This window comes from Dasypus novemcinctus, chromosome 1 (assembly GCF_030445035.2).
Source record: "Dasypus novemcinctus isolate mDasNov1 chromosome 1, mDasNov1.1.hap2, whole genome shotgun sequence".
Classification (NCBI taxonomy): Eukaryota; Metazoa; Chordata; class Mammalia; order Cingulata; family Dasypodidae; genus Dasypus; species Dasypus novemcinctus.
In genome coordinates this window covers 135,712,916-135,734,191 of record NC_080673.1, presented here as the reverse complement: position 1 = coordinate 135,734,191, position 21,276 = coordinate 135,712,916, and the positions used below count along the sequence as shown (strand labels likewise).

General features: G+C 36.4%; 1 protein-coding gene across 1 annotated transcript; it reads right to left on the bottom strand.

The window, feature by feature from the left end:
• Nucleotides 1-11,532: 11,532 nt before the first annotated feature.
• JCHAIN (joining chain of multimeric IgA and IgM) lies at nucleotides 11,533-20,900 on the bottom strand. Its single transcript, XM_004477546.5, has 4 exons — nucleotides 20,748-20,900; nucleotides 17,783-17,909; nucleotides 13,280-13,360; nucleotides 11,533-12,601 (listed from the first exon to the last, which is right to left on the bottom strand). Exons 1-4 carry the CDS (start codon nucleotides 20,809-20,811, stop codon nucleotides 12,394-12,396), a joined length of 480 nt encoding a protein of 159 aa, XP_004477603.1. The 5' UTR covers nucleotides 20,812-20,900; the 3' UTR covers nucleotides 11,533-12,393.
• Nucleotides 20,901-21,276: the final 376 nt, after the last annotated feature.

The window sequence follows — 21,276 nt, the reverse complement described above, 5'->3', positions numbered from 1 at the left end:
CCAGTCCTATGGGCAGTGGAAGGATGCCCAAGTAGGAGCTAACTAAGTCGGTGCCATTTCAGCACTAAATTCTATTCCTTATTTGACAAAGGGGGGAGCAGGTAAAAACTAAAATGGTTGGAATGTGATAGAAGAAGCAGTTAAATCAAACTTTTGCGTGGGAAAGTTAAATCTCAGATAAGCTGTAACTTCTGAAGTATCCAATCTATGGAAAAACAGGAAGAGCTTGCATGCTAGGCTTAGGGGTATAAATTGTGTCATTTTTCTTTGTTCGGGGCACCAGCCATATCTGGCTCTGCGCAACTTCTTGCAAGATTGAGAATAAATTATTTTCTTCTCCACAATCTGGTGAGCCTTAATTTCTTCCAGAAGATTTCTTTCCAACGAAATAAAGGTAATTAGTGGCTCTATTAACAAATTTCAGTAAGTAAAGTCCATAAAAACTATGGAGAGATCTTTCCTGGGTTATGATTTTTAAAAAATTAAGTAATTGTGTAATGTGTTTTAAAACCTGGTAGTCAGTATGCTTTTAATTTAATAATTTTCATAACTTAAAGAAAAGAAGTTTTTAGCTTCCTGTAAGGGAAAAAGAGAACATTCCTTGCATAAACTATTATGGTTTCAATTTTATTTAACTTGAGTGTAATCTCCCATAGTTAATTTATAAACTAAATTAACATTATATGTACAAAATCTTTACAGTAATGAAAATTGTAAGTTCACATTGGTGAAATTAGGCTAAAGGAAAAAGATTGTAGATATGCTCTCTTAAATAAAGAGTAAATTTCTTTCATTGGTAATTGTAATTTAGTGAGTTTATTTAAACATGAGGTGGCTAGTCAATGTGGTTATAGTCAATTATAAAGAGTTTGTAAAACATCTTCCAAACTGAAAATGTTTAAATAGTTCTAGTTGTAGAAGTCATTGTTAACTAAAGAAACTTAGATTGGTATTGGTAGCAGAAATAACTTCATGATAATAAACCTGTCTGAAGGCCACTGCAAAATACACATTTAAGTAAATGGTAATAAAAAGTTGTCTTGATTCTATTGGAAATATTCTGTTTTCATTCTAACAATGAAAAATAATATTTTTCCTCTATTACTAAAGTAAAGTACCTACTGTTATCTTCATAGTAAAATTGTGTAAGTAAATAGTCATTTGATATATGTATTGCGTTAAGTTGTTTAAAATATATATAAAACAAGGAATAAACTTTAACATTGTCAAACTCTTGTGCATTCGAACCAGGCCTTGTATACATTACAGGTGGCCTCTCCATGTGAGTTATTGGCTAGGCTGGTCACTGACCCCCTCAATTAAAAATATGTGCTATATCAGTCTCTGGTTCTGCTCCTGAAGTCGATGGAAACTATATTGCAGTTTCAAGCTCCTGCAGCCAATAATGACTCGGTACAGCCAAGTGTACAATGGATATCGCTTCCAGACTGGCACTGTTCCATGGTGCCAGAGAGCACTATGCACCAGGCTAGTAGAATACTGGAAAATCTCTCTAAGATGAAGGATGCTGCAACTTGCTCACTGCGTTGAAGAACATGCTAAGTGGAGCCATGATACCAGGATACTGTAAGTAAAACTTAAACACAATTGGCATTATGGCCTGCTCTCATGGAGAGATAACATGTAAAGTATTACAAACCTGAAACTCAGAACTAATAATTGCAACTCTGAATCCTTATGCACTAAGTAATACATTAGTTAATATTAAGTGCTGCACTTTTATCCTGTACTAAATATATGCCTAATAATTGTAATGTTATCTTTTCTATTTTGGATCAAGTGCAGAAGTATATTAGACATGTTAAATTCCTGGTAAAATCATTTTCTAAACAGTTAATAACATGTCTATAGAATAAGGTGGCAGTCTCAGCCAGTCTCAGTTAGCAAAAGTGAGGCTTGCTTGCTGATGGTGAGTCACCTATTGAACAAGTCAAAATTGCTAGAAATTGTACAATGAAAACCAAGGTGTAAAAATCTTTATTCTGTAGTTCTGATCACTCCCACAGGTGAAAACTAAGAGTATTTCCAAATTAGTGTTCTAATCCTGAGTGAAGCCAGTTGCCCAAGGAGTGCCAGTTCACCAGGAGCATCTGACAGAGCGAATGAGTGTCAATCTTTGAACAGCTTGGAATGTGTCTTCAGACAAAGCTAAATGTCTGTTGCAATTTCTCTCTAAAGATGGATAACTTAAAAAAGAATATATATGCTGTTCCCACCAGCTTTTAAGGAATGCCATCTTTATAGGCACCTAACCTTGTCTACCTCTGTAATCCAATGTGTCCTCTTTTAAAAACAGGTATTCCAAATTTTTAATTAAGTTTGTTTCTTTCAGAGTGAACATCTTATTAACCATATGAAAACTTCATCCAACTTCGTACAGAATGCCAGATCCATCTTCCTCCAGTTAGAATAAATTAAAGAGTTTTACACCTTATTAGGCAATGACTACAGCCCATGGCCAGCAGGAAGCAGTTACAGAAAAGAGATCGTCTCCCTTCAGCACCCCTTTTAAATTAAAGGTGTAAACTCTTTAAGAGTAAAATAAAAGTAATAGATGGATCTGGAACCTGACTGGAAATCCACGTGAGTGCCAGTGGCAGCAGAATAACTGCGGGAGGCCCCTGCCCAAGATTCTGCTGTCTAGAATGAAAAGTTCTAAACTTCTAAAAACAGTCCTGGATGCTGTACTAAAGACTGATAAATAATCAATCAAGACAACAAACAGCCATCCACCTCATAGCTCCAACAATAATTATGCCAAAGCTTAGCAAGTAAACTTTGGCAAAAGGGGGGGAATGATGTGGGCTATGGGTGGAAGGCTCTTTGTCTCTTCAGAGATAACTAAGTTGTTTGACTTGTGGGTGTGGAACGGTAAGAGGCTGCAGTCCTGCTCTTAGGGACTGGCAGGGGCTCCAGTCCCAGGAAATGTTTAACAATGCAAGGGCTATAAACTTTAAGTATTTAGGGGAAATGCAAAAACCAAATACGCTAAAGGCTTATCTAGAATGTCTGGAGTCCATGCTAAAAGCTTACCTAAGATGTGGAAGATATATGCTAATTGAAGCCTATTGAGAACTGAAACAAAGGGACCATTTGGCCTTTCCTTTCTGTATAAAAGACGTTTGAAAATCTTGTTCAGGGCTCGGGATTCAAACTGAAAGCTCCCGAGTCCGGCCGGCCGTCAATAAACCATTTTTCCTTCTCAAAATCATTCCTGAGTCCTGGCCTCTCTATACTCAAATAATTGAACTTCTCTTAAATTCCACAACAATAGAACATTTGGCAAATACTGAAAAATAAGAGGACACAAATAAAAATAACACATAATCCTACCATGCAATATTGGTATTTTGGTTTATTTCCCTTAAGTCTTTTCTCTTGTATATGTAGGGAAAGGAGAGAGGTGGGCGGTGTTCTTAAAGCCATTATTTATACAATAATCTATTATTCCTCTTCACATTATATAAGCAATTTCCATAAATATAGAAAATAGTTGTTGGAGAAAGATGGCACTCACTGGGACATGGAGACAGATATGACCACAGGCAGAGAAAGAATTTATTGAGAAGCTCTCCCTACAGAGGGAGTCTGAAGAACTGACTTCAGCCCTCCACCAGCATGGTGGGGTTCTGAAGAGAGACTTCAGCCCACTCGTGGAAGGTGCAGATGTGAATTTATACAGTACATCAATAGGCAGGGAAATGTTAGTTCATGGTTTGGGGGTTAGGGTCCAGAGTACAGCCTTGGTTAATAAAGGGTTGTAAAAGTGAATTCTCTTTGTGTATGGCTTGGGGGTGGTGGGCTAGGAAGCAGGGTTTTCTTGGAATGCAGGAGAGTTTGATGGCCCAGAAGGGATGCTCCATTCCCACAGTGATATGGCTCATTCTTTTGGTGAGAGACGCTGTCTTCCACACATAGGTAGCTAGCTCAGTCAATTAAAATGGATCCACAGCCTTATGACCTGGTAATCATTGCAAACCTCTAACATTCCTAACCCTTTGTGTATATATATATATATATAGGAGAACCTGGGTATTGGGGTATAAGGTACTGGGCAGGGTGGGAGGGTGAGGGGATTTGGGACATCAGCTCGATCTGGCTTCTTCCTGCTGTTAAGGGGCAGAGAAGAGAAGTTCCCTTCCATCCTGTATAGTGGGCTGAGGTTTCAGGTCCCGCAGGGGATATTGTTGTTCATGGAGCAGAAAAACACCGTTTATGTATTGCTGGGTTGTTGGCTGTATGATTTGATGTATGAATAGGACAAGAAGCTGGGGTGGGGGTTTGGGGTCATCTATTATCTGTCATTGGGGCAGGGGAGTCTTAAATTCTCAGCTCTTTTTGATATGGTTGGGTGGAGAGGGAGAGCAGGAAGGTGTTGTGGGATTCGGTTATTGTTCCTCTTTTGACGTTGAGATATTTTGGCCTCTGGCTCGGCAGCTGGCACTGTATTTTTGCAGCAGGAGAAGATTACGTATACATGATCATGGATGACATCTTGGACAGCTGTCTGGATAAACTGAGTTATTGCATGGAAGATGTGTGTACCTGCTGATGGGATGAGAATAAGAGTTATAATTGTGGTAAGGATAGGAATTAACCAAGAAATTTAGGGTAGGCTGTGAGGTTATTGCTTTCAGGAGTCTGAGGAGAAGGAATAATAAGATTATACATTCAGCATTAAACATTAATGGCATTAATGGTTGACAGTGAAATTACATGATTTGATGGGTTTATACATATAGAGTTTTAGCTAGATATATGGAGAGATTATTAACTGTGGTTTCATAACGGTGTTTTTGAGTGATTTTTCATGGATTTAAGATTCCCAACCAGCAGAGTTGCATAGACCAGTAGAGTGATCAAAATGACCACATTTTCCCCAGTTTATTTAGTTTGAAGCATAGGCAACAAAAATTTATTATTATATTCCCTTTGGGGCTTGGGGCAGCTGGCACTTTTAACTTGTAATTCAGATTTAGCCCATTGTTATAAGGATTCCGTTACAAGGTTACAAGAGTTCCCTTGCAGTGTTTGCAGCCCTGAAAGCGTACCTTGCCCCTTCTGAGAGAGGGAGGGGACCGATGTAATCCACTTGACATCGTGCTACTGGAGTCTGTGCTCAGCCAGTCTGTTTCATCCAGTGAGGTAATTGTCACAGTCATTGGCGTGAGCACGATGAACACTTGTGGGTGATGTTCATGAGCTGCTGGTTAGTGACAGGCAATTGGAACTGGTGGACTAGGCACCACAAGGTCTGGTATCCATGATATTTGCTTTTTTGGTGGAGCCACTCTGCTGCTTTTGGGACTTTAATGGTATGGCTTTGGATTTTCGCAGGGGCATCTGCCTTAAAAGTCTCAAGAGAGGTGTTAGAGGAGGGGGCAGGGACACGATAGACAGTTACCTGTCACTGCTAGCAGGTGTTCCAGATGTTCTTCCACAGATTTCTCTTCTCCACAGAGGGCAGCTTACAGTTCATTGTTCTTGTTTTGCACTTTGTTTTCTTCTCACAATTGTGACTAAAACCCAAGTGATATTTGTTTAGAAAGTTGCCTTTGCTACAAACTCCATCCAAAGCCAATATTGGTACTGGCTACATTCAATTCACCAGGTGGGTTAAGATCTACCCCCTTACTGCTTGAGCCTGTGTTATTGTTTTGCAGCCTGCTGAGGGGGAGGGGGGCTCTCATTTCCATGCACAACTTTTTCTGATTGACACATATAATGGTTTTAATATATGAGTTAAATGAGGGATGAAGGGTTTTCAGTATCCCAATAATATGTGAAAACATTATACAGCAGAGGGTATGATTTTTTGTTTTACTTAACTAAACACCATTTAAGAATGTGATAGACAGTCAGGACTTTGTAGCTTGTTCTAATTGTTTGCCTTTTAAGATAAACCAGTTGTTTCATTTTAGGACAAAGTTATTATCTTTTTCCTTAACAATAAAACACATTCTATACACCCTACATATATAAGTTACTAAAATGATTTTGGAAACTGTCTCAAAGCAAATTTTTTAACATGCAACTATCATGATTATATTAATTAGCAGGTATTTTATTTTAGCAGTGCAGAAAAACTACTTTTCTCATTATTTTTTGAAAACTTAAGATTTCCAATGGAATTAAAATTATTTTTCCCTATTACCACTGTAATATGCAGATTGAGGTGGCTTTTAATCATCAATTCAGTTTCTGTTTAATAATGACTTCTGTAATTAGCCATTTGACTATTTCAGTTTAAGCAATGCTTTACAAACTTTTCATAACTATTCATAACCGCAAAAAAGTATAGTTACTTCATTTCAAGACAAACTCCACCTTCACAGAACACATTCCCTTACTCAATGCTACCACAATACTTGCCATATGCATTCAAATTTTGTCTTACATACTTTCATTCTGATTTTATGAAAACCAGTCATCTTATTTTAAACATCAAAAAACACTTTTTGAACAAACTTATCAAATTTCAGTCAGCACTCTTACAAACTTTTCACTTCTTTCAATATTTTACATTTCATTCTGTGAAGAAAAATAAATGTCATTTTAATTTAGGCAAGAACCATCTTTTATGAAGAGATTTGTAGCAATTGTATCAGTCAAGACTTAATTTTCATCACTCATACCTATTTATTAATATAAGTGCTTGTTTAATTCTTGGCCATTTGAGGAGAGCTCTTATAGGAATTAATATTACCATTCAAGAGGTATTAAAATATATGCTGGCACTGAACAAAGAGACAAACACAAAAAAGAGTTATAGCACACAGAAACAAAGTTTATTAATTTGACTCATAATTCTTATTCTTTTTATATGGTTACTTTTACTGCTTTCAAGATTTTTTTGGAATCAGTGTTGCTTGTAATATGCAATTTTGTTTTTGGAAGCACTTTTACTAGTAATCAGCAACAGTTAGGAATATTTGAGCACAACAAATGCAGTTAAACTTTAATTTAACAGTTTAGATAGGCAGATATTTAGCACATATATTTTGGATTATTGTTTTTAGGAATAGACTTAGGAGTCAGTCGAAAGCTTACCTGTAAGAGATGAGCAATTGTAGGTTAAGGAAGGTTATTAGGGACAGTTGGGTACTGGTACAGAGGAAGAGGATCTGAGAAGGTGTTTGATTTGGGAGAGATGAGATTGAGAAGGGGATGTGCTTTCTGCCTCTGCCACTTCCTGGAGAGGGAGGACAGGAGCTATAGAAGGAGCCTGGAGAGTGGAGAGTTGGGCTTGAGAGTGGGTGGTGGGTGTGGTGAAGGGAGTGGGTTCACAAGGAGATGTGGGGGTACTGAAGGAGGATGGAGTAAGTTGGGGTGCTGATGAGGCATTCGGCAGTGGAGGAGGGATGTGATCAGAGAGATCTGAGTTAGAAGAAGGTTTCCTTATGTACTGAAGGCAAGGAGGGGTGGGAATGGTAGGTGAGTTCCAGCTCCCATGCCTGCATGAGGGGAGAAAGCTGGGGCAGAAGGTGGTGAGGACCAGAGGGGGAAGAAGGGGAGTCAGAGAGTGAGGAGGGTGGGGGGTGATGTAATGTCCGAGGAATATATGGAGGAGGTGCAGGTGGATTCTGATCAGCTAGAAAAAGTCAAGGTTTTGGAGGAACTTGGGGGGCAGAAAGGAGGAAGAAGAAAGTTTTGAAGAGTTTTTGGTGTAAAAGAAGAACAGGACTGACAGGGAGGGGCAGATACAAAGATGAGAGTAGGCCTGAACATAAGGAATCTCGCATGTCTGCCACAGCTCTGGATAAAGTTCTTTAAGTCTTGGAGAACTTGGGAATTAAAAGTGCATTGATTTTCATTGTCAGATTGGTATTGCATCCACACAGAGGTCAAATAGAAAATGAATTTTTTGTGTCTGATGTCTTCTTTCAAGTACAGCGATTAAGGTTGTGAAGGAGACAGCCCAGAAGTGTGGTTTTGGGGAGGCTGAAATTGAATTCCCCATTTTAGGTACCTGGGGTGAGACTAAGGATCTCTAGAACTGTCTCTGAGTAAGACAGTCATCTCCAAATCACTCAGATATGTCCAAGGAAATGGGAAACCAGTCTTGGAGCCAGATGTCTCCGGGGCCAAAGGGCTTCTTCCCACAAGGACGCAGGCATACTGTCTGCCGTGGCCCTTGGGGAATGCTGAGGATCTTGACCTGGTGCTAGGTCAATGTCTGGTCTTGGATGGGCTTTTATAGCCATGGCAGAGGGGAGACTCCTCACTAGTCAATCAGTCTCAGCATGACCCCAGTCCCAGGTTTTTGGCACCAAATGTTGGAGAAAAATGGCCCTCACTGGGACACAGAGACTGATATGACCTCAGGCAGAAAAAGAATTTATTGAGAAGCTCTCCCAACAGAGGGAGTCTGAAGAACTGACTTCAGCCCCCCACCAGCATGGTGGGGTTCTTAAGAGAGACTTCAGCCCACTCGTGGAAGGTGCAGATGTGAATTTATACAGTACATCAATAGGCAGGGAAATGATAGTTCATGGGTTAGGGATTAGGGTCCAGAGTACAGCCTTGGGTCAATAAAGGGTTGTAAAAGTGAATTCTCTTTGTATATGGCTTGGGGGTCGTCGTGGTCTAGGAAGTAGGGTTTTCTTGGAATGCAGGAGAGTTTGATGGCCCAGAAGGGATGAGGGTCCTTATCTGCTCCATCCGTACAGTGATATGCTCATTCTTGCGGTGAGAGACGCTGTCTTCCACACATAGGTAGCTAGCTCAGTAAATTGGAATGGATCCACAGCCTTATGACCTGGTAATCATTGCAAACCTCTAACAATAGTTAACTTCATTTTCATTGTCTGTAAATGATGCTCAAGTGTAGGTATATCATCATTCCTTTAAACGATAGACTTAATGTTTCTTAGGAAATTTCACAATTATAAATAATGTTGTGATAAATAACTTTTGCTTAACTCTTTGTATGCATTACTGATTATTTCCTCAGAAGTTAAATTAGAGAAGAAAATGACCTGCAAATGTGATTTAGCCAGGATAACACATTGAATGAAAGCTTTGGCTTTGGAATTTAACAAACTTGGATCCAATTATCATTTCTCCAAGTACTACTTGAAAAACCTTGAGCAGGTTACTTCACCTCTTTACATCTCGGTTTCATCATTTGTAAATGAAGATAGTGTTTGTTTCACAGGACTATTATGAGGAGTAAATAAAGCATGAATAAAATGCATGTTCTTTGTATTTTGTAATTAAACCAGTAGGTGGCGATAGAAGTTTATAATTCTAGAGCGTGAGTCTCAAGCAATTGCCAGAACAGCACCTGGAATTTATGAGAAATCCAGTTTCTCCAGCCATACCCCAAGAATTACTTAATCAGCACCCCTGGCAGTAGGGTTTGGCAATCTGGTTTAACGAGTCCTCCAGGTGATTCTCATCCACACTAAAGTTTGAGAATTACTGATATAATTAATGTGTGTTTATATTTTCTCTGATTTGTTGCCTGGGCAGAGAGAAAAGCCAAAAGACATTTAACACATAATAACTACAATTTTCTGAGTGTTATTAAATACTACAACAGCTTTACTAAGCAATATATGTACAATATGCTATGTATCCTTATTTTTATAAAAATGGGTATTTTTACTCCAATTTTTCAAATGAGGAAGCAATCTTAGAGAAATTATCAATGACATTTAGTTACTAAATATAGAGTCTGCTTGCCAACCTAGCCCATGGATTTACCCACTATGCCACACTGCCACCTCAAAGCCAAGACTCAAAGTCCATAAAAGGATAATTATCCTGTCCCACTTCTCCCATGTGTCATGGGGTATGTTTATGTCTGTTTATGTGGGTGCAGACATGTGTATTTATGATTGTAGAAGGGTAGCTGTGGCTCATTTTGAATATCAAATTATATAAAACCAATAAAAATGACAATAGTTCTATAGGCAAAAGTTTTCAACTGTACCCTTGGCTTCAGTCTACTGTTTCCTAAAGACCTGGCACAAAGAAACATTACTCTTATTGCTAATGAATGTAATTTTTCTGACTGTGGCTGAGTATGCTTAGTTGGACAAATAACTAACTTCTAAGCACTATGCAGAAGGAAAATATTTCCCACCTCCTCTGCCTGTCTTTTAAAACTGTAATCCATTTAATTCCAATTAAAAAGGGAGGACAACAAAGTACAAAAATAATAGATTTATGACAGGTCAATGAATTGATCACACTAATCTCAAAAATGCCACATGAGCTGTAAGAAAATGTTGCTGTGGGCAAAAATGATTGTTAAAGAGCCTCTATTGATATTTGTTAAGGCTATACCAGAGGGATTCAGAGTTTTCATTGCCATGAATCAATTTGCTAGTTACCCACTGAGTTGGTTTCCTCATTTATGAGAGGTATACCCAAAGAGTTGTGAGGATTAAAGAGGTGCCATGCGTAAATCACCTGACATATGAAAGATGCCCAACATCATCATCAATAAACCAGATACATCATAACTGGCTACTGTGACATGAGCATCAAAGGAGGCTAGGATAGTCTTCAAACCAGGGGTTCTTAACTTTTTGTTCCATGGACCCCTTTGCCAGTCAGGTGAAAACCACAGACCCCTTACTAAGTCCACACTATACTGTGTATTATTTAATAAATATATTGCACCCACACCAACATGTCCCCACAAACATGTTTTTTTGAATTTCATTTCAAGCTTATGCGCCCCTTGTTAAGAACCCCTGCTTCAGACTGTGAGGCATTCTGACTCCTGTGGAGGAGAAAGAATAGGAAGAAAGGTTGGGTGGATAATGTCTGAAAGTGGCAGTACTAAGAGATTTGTGGGTTTTTTAAAGTGGTCAGAGTCTCACAAAGAAGATGACAACTGAGCAGAGTTACAGGGAGTGAGCCCTGAGGATGACTTTCTTGAGGTCCTTACCATAGCTTAATCATCAAAGAATCAAGCACAGTTCCTTGCACATGGTAAATATGCAATAAACACCTACTAATTAAATGAAATTCTAAGATTTGGCCAGATCTACATGCCAGATTAGTCAAGAGTGGATGTATCTTTGTGACATCAAACCTATGATTCTTACTGAAGCACCAGAGTGTATTATCCTAATCCCTAAAAGGACACTGAATTAATTCACATAAACACAGTGGAAGTTACTAGTAATTACCAATGCCATATAAAAAAAGGAAACAGAAGAATGCCTCTTCAGGAAACTGACATTTACTCTCTTTTAAATCCAGAGTCAGCTTTTATTCAAGATATATGTCAATGGTGTTGCTGTTAGTGTTAGCTTTCTGCCATAAGAAGATTTATCTGCTATGATAAACAGTTTTTCTCAGAAGGGACCTTGCATTTCTATTTGATTTTAAATCTAAAATGGCAAATCCACCTCAAATATGTACATGTATGTATTCAGTGACTAATGCATCATTATGTCTTACACACTGGTCATCAATAACAAATTATATTTTACCTTACATATAAGAAAATTATCACAGCACTTTTTTCCAATAAATTTTTTCACACAGGTATATGCTTAGGAATCTATTTAATTGTTCAAACTGTGCTAGAGAATACATATTTTGGGATACATATTTCATTAGATCCAGTACAAAATGAATGATTCTGATGTGAATTTCTTACTTTAACCTGAGTATCAAAAATCATTTTTTACCAAAAACTGAAAAATTTGTATCACCTGGTGCCAAATCTGTTTGTTATGTCAAAATATATTTTTCACTTTTGCATTTAACTGTTTCTTTTAGCTAATTGGTTTCATAGGTATTAGAGCTCCTACTTTATTTTTATAAATAGCCCCAAAACATGATTTCTAATTATGATTTTTCTAATGAAGACATAGGATTGATCTTTGTTTACACAGAAATCTCAGCACAATGATAATTTTTTAAGAGAATAGCATGGAATGTGCAAAAGCTCAGACTCTCCAAAGCAAAGCCTAAAAAAAAAGTCAAAATTTTAAAACTTAATTATGCCTCCTGATTTTCATTCCGAGTTTTATTTTCTCCTCTTGTCTATTTTTTTTAAGATTTATTTTATTTATTTATTTACTCCCCCCACCCCCACCCTCATTGTTTGTGCTCGCCGTGTCCATTATGTCTATTTTCTCAATGGTAGAACTCATATTCTTGAGGAGGCATATCCTTTCAGGTACACATAAGTGAGAGACAAACACTCAGTTTAAACATACAATTGAGAAGTAATTATCTAAGAAACATAATAATGTTACAGTTTCAGTTCTTTTGGGGGAAAAGTTGATTTTACATTATCAAAAAACATGGTTTTAAATTCCTTGTTGGTAAATATATTAACTTTCTGGATTAAAATGGAGAGCCTTTCAACATAAGGAGTTGTACAGTCAACAGCAAAGTAAATTAGTCTGGATAGCAGGAGTCTGGTGTCAGAGCTGTTTCCACTATTTTGATCTTACCATCATAGATAAGTGGGACCCTATTTGTGTAGCACTTGTTTCTATCATAAGCGTAGCAGGTATCACTGTCTTCATCAGCACAGAGATTGCTCTGGGAGGCAGTGAATACCTGATTGCCCAGTTCCACTTCTACAGGATCACATTTTTTACAGCTGAAAAACAAATACATGCATTAGACATTCACATCAAATGCTCGCTAAAATCTGAGTGACTACACGTTTCCATCCAAGATAAATTAGTTCTTGCAGTTTTGATCTGACAACTTAAAAAGGTTTAACTCCATACAGACCTCAGCAGCTCTACAATTACAAAATAGTTTATAAGATCTGTTGACTTTTAGTATATCAAAATTAGTTGAAAAGTAAGCAATATAACTAATGACATGATAATGATTGTTTTGTCTATACCATACAGCAACTTCCACTGTGTTAAGTTTATTCCTAAATATACACTTGGTTTAAATGACTTATTTATATTGACAAGAAAGGCAGAGTTATTTTTAAAAAACAAATTATACAATGATGGAGTCTATAGTTTCCAAAGAAGCACATGAATGTTTATGTATCTAAAATCCACTTGAACTAATTAAGACAAATTGGATGCTCCTGTAGTATAGAAATAATTTCTTTTTTAGAAAATTTATACATGATTTTCATATGTAAAAGAGTTATGAATTAACGGTACCTAATAATTAACATAGGAATAATGTATTCAAAAGTTCCAACTATTTATAATGTTTATACTCCAGCTATCTTAAAAAACATCCTTACTAACAAGGTTAATTAAAAGTTAACTTCCATGTCTACTTAATATAAAGGAAAATCTCTTACAGGTCAGACAAATGGTACACAAATGTTTTTCTCAAAGGTGATGTTGGATCCGAGATATTCTCCCTGCTGTTCAGAGGAATACTAAAAAAAAAGAAAAGAAAGACAAGTAATGAAACTAGATGTTTTTTGTTGTTGTTCTTAATAGGTAAATCATTAGACTAGAACTTACTATTTCATTAGAACAGCACTTACCATTACATTTAGCACCCTACAAATACTCTAATAATACTATTACTCAGATTTTTATAGTAAATTATATTTTAAATATTTCCCATTCAAAATAAACCTCACAGCAACAACTTGTCAACTGTACTTGCTTACCTGGCAAATCCCTACTTTTCCTTTATGTAGTTGCATAAATTTTATGGCCTTTGGGATGATTACCTTGATATCAACCCCTGACCCCCCAATAAACTCCTTCCTCAGTAGTCTTGTTAAATCTTATATGTCTTTATTATAATAAATGCCATATCATAACTGCTTATCTATAAAGAGGTTGATTCTCTAGGGCATAAATTCCTTGAGGCAAATATTCATTTATTCATTCCTAATACCTAGTTGAATGTGTGATATGGAGTTAATTGATTACTTATTGAATGAATGGTCAGACAGATTTTAGTATACATATTTTAGAGATGCTAAAATGACAAACCAGGTTAGTTAACCTACCCAACTTCATACAACTAGGAAGCAGCAAAGCTGGGACTAAAATACAAATCTCTTAATTTGATGATATCTCATGAAAAAATTGTATCATGTTTATCAGGAAGATGAGGTGATTTCATTAACTTTTTTTTTTAGGTATCGTGGTCTGCGATTGAATCCCAGACTTCATATGTCAGAAGCTGATGCTCAACCAATGAGACACATAGGCTCCCATGAGCTGGTTTTTTTGTTTGTTTGCTTGTTGTTTGTTTTTAGGAGGCACCGGGGACAAACTCGGGACCTCCCACGTGAGAAGCAGGCACTCAATCGCTTGAACCACACCCACTGCTTTCATTAACTTCTAAATGTCATCATTCCTCCCTATATGTGCTTTTCCCTACCAAAAGAAACAAACAAACAAAACCCTGTGCTGCCTAGCTCAACACACAGGCTATAGCAACCCAAACCACATAGGTATCCTAGGTATCCCTAAATCATCCCTCTGTCATGACTTATAGCCAGTCTCACAGTCCAGCTGATTCTAATTCTTTGCATCTGTGAAATCCATCTACTTGTCTCCATTCCTCTCCTAAATTGTGGCAATACCCTCCTTCAGTCTTGACCCCTCTAAAGCATTAGCCACATTATAAGCAAAATAACATTTCTGAAATGCAAACTTAACTTCCTCCTCTCCTTAAAGGCTACAGTCTCTCCCCACAGAAAACAGGATATCCTTAACATGGCATAGAAAGTACTTTTTTTTAAGGCAAGGAAGTCATATGGACATTTAAAGACTCATTTTTAGGTTAGCAGACTGACAAAGTGAGTACAGATTAGAACAGAGGAGAGAATTTTACGTTTGTGTGCCATAGGGTGGGCAAGGGAATAAAGAGTTTATTAAGAAACAAGAAAAGAGTACTTAGTAGTCCAAGACATGGACTGCGGGCGTGAGGCAGAGTGAGAGACTCCAGAAGGTATTTTTGATACTCCCCTAACTTTCCAGCCTCTTCTTTCTTCATAAATCCCCTCTTCACCACTACATGCCAGCTCTAAATAACTGCTTCCAATTATACAACCTTACCATGATTTTCTCATCCCCCAATTTTAACTATAACAAAAACAATAACAGCGCTAACATATACTAAGTACTGACTATGGGCCTGGTACTGTGCTAAGCAGGTTACACGATGATCTCACTTAATCCTCTTCCTGTAGTGTCCTGCCCCAACTAGCAACCCTGTCACTCACACACATGTTTATCCAGTTAACTCCGATTCCCCCATCCTTCAAGTCTACTGCTCGCTCCAAACATTTTCCCCCGCTACTGCTGTCCCACCCAGGACTGGGTTGGGTGCCCTTCCTCAGTGTTCCAGTAGTTTCCTACGCCTATTCCTACCATGGTACTTACAATATGCACTGTAATTGCCCTTTTTAATTGTTTAAACTTCCCTTGTAGACTATAAGCTCTCTGAGAGCATAGACTGTGTTTTATATAAGTTCTTGTATCCCCAGCATCAAGCTCCTTGTTTGGTATTCAATAGCACTCAATAAATACTTGTTGTCTAAATGAATTACTCTCTTCCTTATTAGTTGGTGAAGACCCTAGTAACACCAGTAATATCAGAAAAGGCTTTAAATAATGAGGAAAATAAGGGAATAAACATTCATGAGTGTCTATTGTCGGCCAAACACTGTTCTAGAGCTTTAACACATTTTCATAGTTAATCCTCAGAAACCTATAAAGTATATGTGTATACATACATGCATATGTAATTATCCCCTTTTCAGAAGTTTAGGAAACAGACTCAAATTAGTTAAGTAATTTGCCCAAAATTACATGATTAGTAAGTGATGGAGTCGAGAATGATGCTGCAGTGACACAGCAGCAGATGGTAACTTGGATGATAACAGAACTTTCAGAAAAGGCCTCAGGGAAGTATCAATATACATCCTGTAAAGTAGTATAAAGCAACTAAATTATCTGATTTCAGTAAACAATATAGTATCATAAAAAGAGTCGTGTCATAGAAGAAAAAGATGAATTAGAGAATCATAAAGAGCCATTAAAATCTCCACGCCTCCCAGACTTAACCATAAGATAGGCTCACCTCTTCAACATGATTTAGATGCCAATATCATGATGCCATCCCTTCAAAGCTACATACTTCTCCAATTGTTCTATCCCTAACAGAGAGCTATGTGGGATGAAGGACTGAGTGGTCAGAGGAAAACTGGTAGAAGTGATATCTAAGCTAAAACATGCAGGCTAAGAAAGAGTTATCCAGGCTAAGAGGGCTGGGAAAAATAATTCTACAAGCAAAGGAATCAGCATGTGCAAAAACAGAAGAGAAAGAGAGCACTATGATTTTGAGGAAATAAAGGTACTAAAATGTTGCTGAATTTTCAAATTTAAAGTGAAAGAAAATTGGTAGTGGATGAGCTTGAGAGTTATGCTGAGTTTTGTATGTTAAGTTGAGGCATTTGTAATTTATTCTAAATATATGTATATAGGGAAAAACATCAAGGAATTTTAAGCAGGACAGTGGCATAATATAACCGGCACATAGGTTAAGTGAATAAATAACAGCAAATATTTTTGTTGAGTAGGTACCAGTAACTATACGAAGCTCTAAGAGAAATAGACAGCTATCTTTACAGTGATGTAAGAGGTAGGCTCTACTTTCCCCTGCTTAAAATGAGAAAGTTGTAGTTTAGAGTGACGTGCATACAAGAGCACACAACTATTAAATGGCAAAGCATACAAGAGCACACAACTATTAAATGGCAAATTGAAACATGATTCTTAAACACATTATACATCTCTCATTGATTGAACAGGATTGAATGCTATATTCTCTTTCTATAAGAGATGCCTGACTAGGGGAAAACTACTCACAGTAGGAGTGTTGTACAGGGAAGACATTGCTGATGGGTTCCAATAGGAATCTCATTTGTCAAATATTACTAGTATTCTGCTATTAACTATGAATCACAGGGAAGTGGATGTGGCTCAAGCAATTGGGCTCCCATCTACCATATGGGGGGTCAGGGTTTGGTTCCTGAGGCCTCCTGGTGAAGATGTGGAGAGCTGATGCAACAAGACGATGCAACAAAAAGAGACACAGAGAAAAGACGATGAGAGACACAACAAACCAGAGAACTGAGGTGGTTCAAGTAACTGAGTGCCTCTCTCCCACATTGGAGGTGCCAGGATTGGTTCCCAGTACCTCCTAAAGAGAAAGATGAGAACAGGAGACAAGCAGATGCAGAAAAACGCACAGCAAATGAACACAGAGAACAGACAGCGAGCACAGGTGGCAGGGAAGGGAGGAATAAAAATAATAATAAAATAAATTTTTTAAAAACTATGAATCACAGAGGATATAATTCTGTTCTATGTGGGAAGTGAAATGAACAAGTGAATATTGAATTAGTCTACCTTATCTTTATGCAGACATTTGTGTAAAGTGTGGAATACTCATTTGCCTATATATGGCACAAAATAGTGTTATCTGAAGTTGCAGTTTGAACTGATCAAGAGCAAGTGAAAGTTCTGATTCAAATTTGAAATAATGTTGTATAAAAAGCACATGATGATGACTTAGTCAGAATCTTCAGTTATAATTTGATCTTGCCGACTGGTTTTAGAGTGCCTGGAAACCCCTGGCCTTGAAATCTGTGGTCGTGCCCCCAACTTCCACAAAATTGGTTCAAGCCCATTAACCAGATTCAACCTCATATAAGGTGCAACAACCCAAAAGGGAAGTAAAACTGTGGATATGGCATTTAAACCTTACTTAATATAAGAAAGTATCTCTGCTTACAACATGAAAAAAGGGAAAATGGAATACCACGTACATAATTCGGATGTTTCTCTCCACAATGTCCTGACTAGGATCTTCTTCAGAACGGATGATCCTGGAAGTAATCTGGGCACATTTACATTTGTTGTCAGCGAGAACAATCTGTTCATCTTCATCTTGAGCTTGAAAGGTAAAATATATGAAAAAGAGAAACAAAAGTTTATTTATATACTTTATATTGAGTTAATTTATCTTCGTCTGAAGAAAAATAAAGTTAAATGATGTCAGTCTCAAATTTCCTAATTTGTTCTTTTTTCTAATCTAAAATAGTTAAAAGTGGAATCTCACATTATGGTGAAGGAAATACAAATATACTCTAAGAGGAATTTTCCCTTTTTTCCTGGATAGTTTATGGAAACCTGGGCTGAATGCTTTTCATCTAATGCTTCAAAGAAAGGCATGGCTCTCTGAATGATGAAACCTTGCAAAAATTAGTGTCAAGCCAAAGTAAGAGAGAAAAAAAATCTAGATTGGATTTCTCCCAGAGCAGAGCAATTCATTAAAATGGAAACAAAAAATATCATTAGCATTTATAAACTTGATTTTAAAAAACGCATCCTTCCTGAACTCCCATTTATGCTTTTCTTTTTTCCCTAAATTACATTAGAGCTAAAAACAGGCATGTTTTCCCCTAAGATAACCTTATTTATGAGACTTTTATATAGTCTCCACCACAATTTTTCTGAGCAGAATTCTAATTCTCTTTTTAATAATGCCAGTCAGGTTATTATGATATAATGATTTAATTAAATCAAGCAATAAATGCTACATTTATTAATCCTTAAAAGAATTATTTTTAAGGATGAAGTATATGTAGATGTAAAGGTGCCACAACTTTGCAAAATTAGTTTAGAAAATACTATGTGGTACAAGCTCTATTTAATATAATATGCCTGTATACCAAAAAATTAATAAATGAATGAATGCATAGATGAGCAGTAAGGCCTTAATTTTGAGTGTCAACATTATTGTCTAATCTAAATATTAGTCAAACAGGTCTGTGGGAAATGTTGTAAAGAATAAGCAAAGAAAATTTCTTATTCTTGGCTTAGTCTGTTAAAACCTAGATATTTGAATAGTAGCTTTGTTTTAATAGTACTAAATTAAACATGTAACAATGTCAAATGTATTTTTTTATTTCCTATAATTTTAGCTAAGTGACTTTTAAAGACTCTTCCCTTTAAGCCTCAACTAATAAAATAAGAATTAGCACATGAATTCAAGATATAAAGGGCAAATAGGATTGATATAATTGTTTATAACTGGAACTCTAATTATATTCCTGAGATGATTCCTGTGTGGAGAGAATCTAATTGCAGTATTTCAGTCTAAATGATAACAGCCATTATAAAGACAATTTAAAACCACTGTTACCATACTTATAATTGCTTGAAATATTTTGTAATGCAGTTATGCCATTATTCGTCAGTTCTTAATAAATCTTATGACAAAGACCTGTGTGGTATTGGAGAAGAAACATTACAAAGTCGTTTCAAGATTATATAAATCTTATTAACATTCTGAAAAATAGTGAGATGCTTTAAATGGTGTCCTCTTCCCTACTCCTTTATCCATAACTCTTAAATGCTCTTCTGAATAAAATACAAGTGAGCATGTAATGCCCAACCCAAAATATGTTTTAATGGTCCGTAATTGACCTAAGTCTTAAATTGAAAATGTCTGTATTTCTATTATAACATGAAATGTATTTCTTTAGCAGGATCCTAGGAAGAAACTATCATTACTGTTATTATAAAAAATATTAGGCAGCCTAACAGATCTACCAGAAAATGTAAACATTTTCAATTTGTCAAGACTTAAAAGATTCTAACATTCTCTCTCACTAACAGGCTCAGTTTTCCTAATAAACCTGTTTTTATGGACTGTGCCTTACTCTGTTCCCAAAGAACCTGAAACATGGCAGGCACTCAATAAATATCTGGTTAATTTAATTCAGGTCAACCAAATAAGAAAATAGATCTAATGCATACTAAATATGACCATGTTGAGTTTGCTGAAAGGTGTTTAACTTATGCAGGCAAATAGGATAGTAGTTAGGAGTGTGGATGCTAGAGTTAGACTGCCTGGGTTCTAACTACCATTTGTTTGCTATGTGACCTTGGGTAAGTTGTTTCACCTAAGTCTCAATTGACTCAAAGATATGTTGGCAATAAAAACAGTTTCTATCTTCATATGGTTATTATGAGAATTAAATGGAATAGCATTTTAAAGCAGTTAGCCCAGTACCTAAACAAACTATGTACTCAATAAAAGGGAGTTATATAAACATTACTTCAGTACCAACTTATATCACCTCTAATTTATGTGACCTTCTAGATGAAAATTATTTAATACTGTACTTCTTTTATTCAGAACATATTCCATTTTGTATAGTTGTCTCAAAGATCTATAAACAAAATGACCAAAGTTCAGTCATGAAATTATAAGTAATTCATTTAACATTAAACATTGTTAAAGGGTCATAATAAATCTGCAGGCTCAGATCCAAGAAAGTTGTTAGAATGAATACCAAACTCTCTGGGAAAATAAAATTTCATATCCTTCTATATTGTGCTTCTAATTATTACTCTATTTCCCTAGAGTATTAATTTAAGAGACTCAGGGAGAGAATTAATGATTTTTAAGACTCAATATAGACTCATATGATTTAAGGATAGTAATCCAGAAATATCTATTTCCTTATTCTCTAGGTTGTAGTACGAAAACAAATAAAAGAAGAATTAATAATAATAATAATATTAAAAATAATATATAAATAATACTGAGCCTTACCTGTGTAAAGATTAAGATTAAAGATATAAAGATTGAAAGATAAAAGGATATAAGATAAGGCACTGTATCTGGCCAACCGAAGAACAAACATAAATGTTTAAATCTGAAGAACATATTGGTGCTACATTTTTCCTTTTATCTCGGTTCATTTTCTAAATACCACGTACCTGTTACGAGAACAGCATTAACAAAAATGGCCAGGACTCCCCAGAAAAGCACATGGTTCATCATCTTGCCTACACTTCTTTTGAAAAACTGGAGCTGAGAGGTCAGGGTTAAGGTGTGTGATCTATAAGGTATGTGCAAATGATGGTGCTTCTGCTTTCTTAAAATAACACTCCAGGCAACTAACAAACTAAAAACAATCACAACTGCGGTTGAAGTCTGAAATTTAAAAGCTGCTCTAGAAAGAAATGTATTACTCACATTTAAGTATTTTCTTCCAAAGCAAAACCAAAAGCCGCGCTTGATATGATCCTTTTTATTTTGCATTTACTTTATTTAATTAAACCAAAGAATAATAATAATTGCAAGACAGGAGTCCCTTAAGGATGTTTAAATAGGGGTTCTCAAATTTATTTCCTAGATAGTTTCATATCAGTCTTCAAATCAAATGTTTGACATTTATTGTGTCTAGAACAATAAATGAAGGGAATGGGAGGAGGAAGAATGAATGAAATCTCTTTAATGTCCCAA

Bases quoted from the DNA above. Each gene is read 5' to 3' on its own strand.
- JCHAIN (XM_004477546.5), bottom strand. From the start codon at position 20,811: ATGATGAACCATGTGCTTTTCTGGGGAGTCCTGGCCATTTTTGTTAAT. The intron at 13,361-17,782 runs GTACGTGGTATT...CTTTTTTTTTAG, and splicing joins GAGAGAAACATCCGAATTAT to TATTCCTCTGAACAGCAGGG. The intron at 12,602-13,279 runs GTAAGAGATTTT...TTTGTTTTTCAG, and splicing joins GTGTACCATTTGTCTGACCT to CTGTAAAAAATGTGATCCTG.